General features: G+C 36.9%; 1 protein-coding gene across 1 annotated transcript in view; it reads left to right on the top strand.

Annotated features, from left to right (window-relative positions):
* The window catches only part of prkg2l (protein kinase cGMP-dependent 2, like), a 123,050-nt gene extending 116,041 nt beyond the window's left edge, over nucleotides 1-7,009 (top strand). The window contains exon 20 of the mRNA XM_030442861.1: nucleotides 6,098-7,009. Within this exon, the coding sequence (XP_030298721.1) occupies nucleotides 6,098-6,193 (96 nt within the window). The 3' untranslated portion in view covers nucleotides 6,194-7,009. The remainder of the gene's footprint in view (nucleotides 1-6,097) is intronic.
* The last annotated feature ends 968 nt before the right edge of the window (nucleotides 7,010-7,977 follow it).

Below are 7,977 nucleotides of genomic sequence, written 5' to 3' on the forward strand. Positions count from 1 at the left end.
AGCATACGATACAGTTGAACATGGCTTTATGATGGATACATTGAAATATTTTGGTTTTGATGAATGCTTCCGAGAAGTAATTAAGATGTTCTATAATGACATAAATAGCGCTGTAATACTACCAACTGGAACATGTAAAAGATTTAATGTGAAAAGAGGAATCCGTCAAGGCTGTCAGGCCTCACCTTTACTTTTTATTTTGGTTGCAGAAGTTTTGGCAGTTATGATTAAACATTCAGAAAATATACAGCAGTTAAATGTTATGGGAAGACCTCTAATCATAAGCCAACTGGCAGACGATATGACTCTCTTCTTAAAAAATGCAACACAGATACCAGAGGCTCTAAAGATTATATCTGTTTTCTCTAAGGCTTCAGGACTCCATCTGAATCTGAGTAAATGTGAATTAATGGCAATTCATAATCAACCCCTAGTGTCTATTCAAGGTATTGCAATCAAAAAGGAGGTTAAATATCTTGGCATTATTATCTCTAAGGACTCACATTATAGAGAGAAAACCAATATTGACAATATTATGTTGAAGAGTAAAACAATACTAAATTCATGGTTGCAAAGAGATTTGTCTATATTTGGGAGGGGTTTACTATCTAAAATGGAAGCTCTGTCACGTTTTATTTATCCAGCATACTCCTTAGCTATCCCTACTAATATGATTAAAAACATCAACCAAATTATTTATAACTTCATTTGGAAGAATAGACATCATTATATTAGAAAGGGTGACATTGTTAAGTCAATAGAAGAAGGGGGGCTAAATGCTATCGACTTTGACTCCATGAATGGAACCCTGAAGCTGAAATGGTTGAAAAGTTTTATAACCCAATATGAACACTTTTGGTTTTACTTGCCCTCAAAAATATTTATGGATGTTTGAGGTATTGCATTTCTATTAACATGTGATTTTGAGATTAGCAAACTGCCAATTAAGCTGTCTAAATTTCACCAGCAAGTCCTTCATTACTGGAAGCTAATTTATAAACAAATTTTTTCTCCACATAATACCCCAATTTGGAACAACCGGTACATACTGATAAAAAAGAAGTCACTTTATTTTAAAGAATGGAAGGAAAATGGAATTTGGTCTGTCCAACACCTTATGGATGGGAGAGGTAACATACCAGATTTTAATGATTTTAGTCATAAATATAATATTGAATGTTCCAGAAACGACTACTGGGCTGTAATTAAAGCAATTCCACAGGATCTCATCTGCATGATTAAGGGAACTTTAATGTAGATGCCGATAACACCTGAATTACTCACCCTGTCCATAAATAACCAACCTTTATTAGAGAAAAAGTGTAACAACAAATTTCTGAGATCTACTCTCACCAAAGAATTTTTTCCATTTTCTCTCAAAAGAAAACATATGTTAAAGGAATACTCCACATTGGATGCCAAGAGAATTAGATGTAAATTTCTTAGCTCTCCTATCTCCCCTAAAGCGAAAGAGGTACACTTCAAAAAAATAAATGACATTTATCCTTGCAGTGAATTCCTAGACTTACATTTAATTTGGACTGTAATGAATGTTCTTTTTGTAAAACAGAAGTAGAAACACTTGAACATTTAATGTTCTCTTGCAATCTATCTGATTTGTTTTGGAAAGACTTCAAAAATTGGATAACCTATAATAATATAGATGTAGCATCCTTAACTTATATAACTTATATATAATAATGTGAGATTTGGTTTCATAATGGAGGACAGAAAACTATAATATAACATAAATAACTTGGTTATACTTGCCAAATACTTTCTACACAAATGTAAATTCTCAAAAACTACCCCACATTTCAACATTTTTTTAAAAGAACTGCACCTTTACTTTGATTCATTAAAACTTATGAAATCAAAGAAAGCCCTATTGCTGTATGACAGTTTATCAACTTTTACTTTTGATCGATCCCCTATAAGAAAATGTTGGGTTTTTTTTATTTCCTTTCTATTGCTTTCCTTTTTGTTGTTCTCTTTATATCCTATTCTTTTTGGACGTAAGAAATGCTACGCTCAGTTGTGAAAGCAACACATTTTGTAATTGCATTTTGAATATGCTTATTTGTATTGTATTTTGCATTTTGCAATAATAAAAAAAAAAAAAAAAAAGTTGCCCAGACCAGGAAGTGGCACAGGAGGTTAGATTTGCAACCGGCCAGCAGCTACCTTCTGGTTCGGCTGCGGCCCAAGGTACAACCTAAAAAAATAAAAAATATAAAGAAATAAAAAACAACAACAACAACAACAAAAAAACAATACAGAAAAAAGGAGGGGGGGGGGCGGTTCACCGCCGCCTTGCCTGTCTCCCGCTGGGGCTACCAACTGGGCTACTTGGGACCGACCTCACCCCAATATTATCAACAACGTAATATAAATTATCAATTATAATTCCATCAATTAATCTTATGATAGTCATTGTCATGATATATTGCTTGCATTAGGTTATATTCACATATATTATGTTCACATATATATTATGTGCTATATTACATCATGATATATTATATTATAATTTTGCCCTGTATTACATTATCATACCTCACATTATCTTTTCAGACTATATTAAGTTAAATCATACTGCATTTCTTGTTATAATATCTCGTATTACACTATACTGTCTTATCTTATCTCAAATTATCTAATTACATTATATTAGGTTAAGTTATGACACTGTACTATGTTAATATATCTCATCATGTTGCATACTATTACTACTTATTTAACTTATTTATTTACTTTTTTTCTTTCACTTTTTCTTTCCTCCTCCTTCTCTTTTCTTATTTATACTTTTTACTTCATTTACGTATTTATTTTTATTGTATCATCTATCTATGGCATTTTATATATGTTTATAATACCTTACTATCTGCTTCTCAGCCACTTGCACGCATGCACACACACTCACTCACACGTACGCACGCACGCACACACACCTATACTACCTATATACATTTCATCATAACTCTATGTTGTTTTCTGTTGTTTTCTGTACTGTATGTCCACTGTCTGTATTTGTTGATCCTCGTGGTGTGATGTACTTGTCCCCCATGTCACCTTGTCTTTCACATAATTTCACCAATAAAAAAAATAATAAAACATTTTTAAAAAAGGAAAAAAACTGTCAGGGATGGGCTGAGAAGTGACAAACATGCTATCTCACATCTGGAGGGCAGACTGCGGGGAACAGCCAACTACCATCACCTTTTGCCTCAAACAGAGATATCTCTCAGCTTCTTCGACTCACAAACTCTATGTTTCAGCTTTCATCTCATTAAATTATAAATCCAGTTTAAAAACACATTTGTAATGCTCCCATCAGGAAAACGGTTCCAGAGTCATAAAGGCCAAACAAACAGACTTATCAACAGCTTCCTTCCACAAGCTGTTAGATTGATGAACTGCTGATCTGGAGCATGTGCACTGATGCACTTCACGAGCCCTTAGTCATAGTTTTAGTTTTTTTTTTTAATGATATTTATATATTATGTGTTATTAATTGTCTTCTGTTATTGAAACGTAATCTCATTTTTGTTGTGCTGCTTTGTTGGTACAACAAAATAACAAGAAAGCTTTGATTGATTGATTGATTGATTGATTGATTGATTGATTGATTGATAAGGAACTTGCATTTGTGGGATGAGCAGCAGAGCTGAGGACATGGGTTGTCAAAGAGCTGAGTATGAGAAATATGCCAAATCTTCTCTGCCAAATAGCTAACCCTAACCCAACAGTAAAACAGTATGAAACTGTGCTGAACTGAGAGGACATGCCTTGTACGTACCAAGTACCACAGACTTTGCACCCTCAACCTTATCCACCTTCTATTATCATTTATTCTTTTAGATGGCTTTCACTGTTATTTAATTCTAAACTGATAAGATGATAAGATGAAATGTTTATTTCTTACATTACTGATCAAATCAAATCGAGTCAATTTTATTTATATAGGCCAAAATCACAATTACATTGCCTCAATGGGCTTTACAATCAACATCCTCTGTCCTTTGACCCTTGGTTTGAGTCTGCAAAAACTTGCCATGTTGATGGGGAAAAAAAGCATTTTAACTGGGTAAAGAAAATGATGGTAGAAACCTCAGGAAAAGCCACAGAGGAGGGATCCCTCTGCCAGGACAGAAAGAAATGCAATACATACTGCGTGTACAGAAAAGAACAACAACTCACAGTTTACGAGTTGCATTGACAGAATATCTTATACAAATTATAATATATGTAAAGTGAGTGGATCCAGGAGACGACTGAGCTGGACGAGGCATCACCAAGTGGTGTCTGAGCCACACAACCTCCTCTCCACCAGGATGACCTGGAAAAGAGCAGGCCACACAAGATTATTAGTAATACACAGAGGGATCAGAGTAAGGAGGGATCAAAATGTAAAGAAATACAGATATAAGGAGATAGTGAAACAGGAGAGCAATGATCCAGCAGAGCCCAGGGTGTGACAATCCGGATCCAACAGTATGTGAGGCAGCAGGAGCCAGGAGAGGTAGATGGTCCCAGGGGCCCGTGGTCCATCAGAAGGGAGCTTGAAAGATAGAGAGGAAGAAGAAGAGGAGGAGGAGGAGGAGGAGGAGGAAGCTTTAGAGACTGAGAGAGTGACACAGCTGTGTCCTGTAGGAACAGAAAACAAAAACAAAAGTTAGAGAAATGCGATGTTAATCAGAATAAACTGATTGTTTCTCATCGGCAGAACAATGTCAATTCTAATACTCATTGAGACTGAGACCGACCCACAAAAGAAGCTAGCAATCAAAATCAAGGACTAATTAAAGGCTAAGTCAAAGTAGTTAATTTTGAGTTTAAATTCAAGGGCATCAATGGAGCCGGATTGTCTGATGTCAGCAGGGAGGTTATTCCAAATGGGAGGGGGCACGATAGCCAGCTGACTTCTTCTTAATCCTGGGAACCATCAGGAACCCTGAATTTTGAGAGTGTAAGGCAGTTGGAATATATGGTGTATATGACATCTGACATGTACGTTGGGGCAAGGCCATGTACTGTTTTGTTTGTCATCAGCAGCACCTTAAAGTCTGATCTTATATGTATTGGGAGCCAGTGAAATGAGACTAGGATTAGTGTAATATGATCAACTTTTCTTGTTCATGTTAAAACCGATTTGCAGCATTCTGAACCATCTGAAGACATTTAGTGCTCTCACGCACACATCAGTAAATCTTGATGTAGTACTATTGTAAGAAACACATTGTGATCTTTCGGATAGGTAAGATTTTAGCCAAGCTATCAAAATCAAATGCAGCACTGAGATCCAGTAACAGAGTTTTAGTCTAAAGTAAAGCAAATGTCATTTACTACTTCAGTAAGGGCAGTTTGGGTGGAGATTATTATTAAGTAGGTAACCTGTAAGTTGCTGGGACACAACTCTTTCTAAGTCTTTAGAGAAGAAGGGAAGGTTGGATACTGGTCTATAATTATTTAGAGATTCTGGGTCAAGGTGTGGTTTCATAAGTAGAGGCTTACCCACAGCAGACTTAAAACCAGCAGGGACAACACCAGTCATGAGTGATAAATCAACAATATTTAACATTGTAGGTCCCAGTGCTGGTCATAGATCCTTTAACAGTTTTGCCTGAAGGGGGTGCAGGATGAAGGTAGTTGTTTTTGAGGATGACACTAGTTTAGACAATATCTCAAGAGAGATATTTTCAAAAGTGTTTAGAGCTGAGACTAACTGAGAAACAGCACAAGGATGTTTTAAACATACATTGAAGAGGAAGCCAGAGTAAGTTAATTTTGGTTCTAATCTCATCAATTTTATTGCAAAATAATCTAAGAAGTCATTTGGTTACTGGTTTACTACACAAGGCATGGTTCACCCATTTGTAACCCTAACTCAACTACTTCTCCAAAAGTACCTCATTATAGTGGCCAAATGGATAAAAGTGACTGGTCTCTGACAGTCAGAACTGTATGGAAACTTTTAATTTTTAACTATTATTGTACTTGTCATTTTTGAATTCAGGCTCTGCCACTGAGCAAGTTGCGAATGATCCCATGCTGACTTAATGCCAAGGTTTGACGGTTACTTTCCTTGTTTCTGCAGCTGAAGGGGCCGATGGATCACAGTCACTTTGACTTCTTTCCTCCTGACACAGAGGAGCCTCCTGATGAGCTGTCTGGCTGGGATAAAGATTTCTGAGGACTGTGATTGTATTGAATCCAAGCACCATCAGTGGACCTGGATCTGAGGCTGTTGTGGGTTAGCATGCTAACTCCTAAAACGTGCCTCTGGTTTTTCACTCTCACAGCAGCTTACCATACCGATGGAGCACATCACTGTGATATAACTGAGACTAACAGGTAATGTGCTGTGAGTACAGTGTTCATCCTTTTTTTGCTCCACTTTACACATTGTCATCCTTTTTTACTGTTGTCTTGTTTCCTCCTTATCGTTTAATCACACAAATAATAACTGAGAAACCTTTGGTTTCAAACCTCTGACTCCACCCTCAATGAGGGCCTTAAAAGAACCTAGAACCTGCATTTATATCATGTTTTAAGCAATACCTGCATTTAGGATTTATGGGACAACAAAGTACTGTTTTAGTGTATTTTCCTAGCCGTTTTGATGTCTAATATTGTTCATCGCACTTTTATTCATTGCAGTAACTTGCTATTCAGAGAATACTAATATTGTCCATTTCTTTTCCATACTACCAAATGCCTCTAATATAATGCATTTTAATGTGGTCATCTCCCCCACCCAATCTGAAGCTTTATTTAATCGAAAATAAATCAGACAGTTTGGTTATTCAAATACAGTTAAATCCAGAAATATTTGGACAGTGACACAATTATCAAACTGTAGTTCAGATTTTCTGCATTAATTTGAGGGTATTTACATCAACATTGGAGAAAGGATTAAAGGGACAGTGTGTAATATATCAAGTATTTAGAGCCATCTAGCTGTGAGGTTCTACATTGCAACACTCCTTTGCTCACCCCTCCCGTTCTGAAGACGTTGGAGACATTCTGGAAGCTACGGTGGCCCTGACGGACAACAGCGTCGAGTATTTCTGCTGATTCAAGTAATGAGGTAAAGATGTAGTTGGTTATTAAGGCTATAAAACTAGAGGTTCCGTCTCAGTTCCGCAGTCAAGCTGGCTCTGAGCTCCAAACGCATTTAGCCTTACTACATAGTACCACGTAGTGCTTTGTGTCCCTCTCGGCAGTCCATAGTTTTTTTAAAACCGGAAAGACATGGCGGCCTCCATAGAGCTTGCCCGTGCTATGTATATTCAGATAGGTAATTCTTCGCTCAGGAGGATAAGTCAGACTGTTGGCAGAGGTAATTGTTCACCAATGAGGACTTACTTATGAACGAAGACGTTGATTTGAGGTAATTAATGACTTAAACCGTTACACACTGTCCCTTTAAGGAATCGCAAAAATGTTCATACATGGTCCTGTCATTTCAAGGGACCTAAAGTAGGCTAATTGGACAATTGAATCAAAAGCTGTTTCATGAGCTGGTGAGAGCTACTCCCTCATTATTTCATCATCAAATAAGCAAATAAAGGTCTGGAGTTGAATTCAGGTGTGGCATTTTCATTTGGAAGTTGTTGCTGCGAATGCACAACATGCAGTTAAAGGTGCTCTCAATGCAAGTGAAACATACCATCCTTAGCCTGAGAAACAAGACAAAATCAATCAGATAGATAGCAGAAACATTAGGAATGGTCAAACGAACAGTTTGGTACATACTGAGATTAAAAGGAATGCACTGGTGACCTTGGCAATACAAAAAGGTCCAGACATCCACGGAAGACCACAGCAATTGGTGATCGCAGGATCCTTTCCATGGTAAACAAGAACCCCTTCACAATGTCTAGTGAAGTGAAGAAGACTCTCGGGGAAGTGGGAGTATCATTATCCAAGTAAAGCCATTCATAAGCAGCAAGAATAGAAAGGCCAAATTAGAGT

This window comes from Sparus aurata, chromosome 15 (assembly GCF_900880675.1).
Source record: "Sparus aurata chromosome 15, fSpaAur1.1, whole genome shotgun sequence".
NCBI classification, from domain to species: Eukaryota; Metazoa; Chordata; class Actinopteri; order Spariformes; family Sparidae; genus Sparus; species Sparus aurata.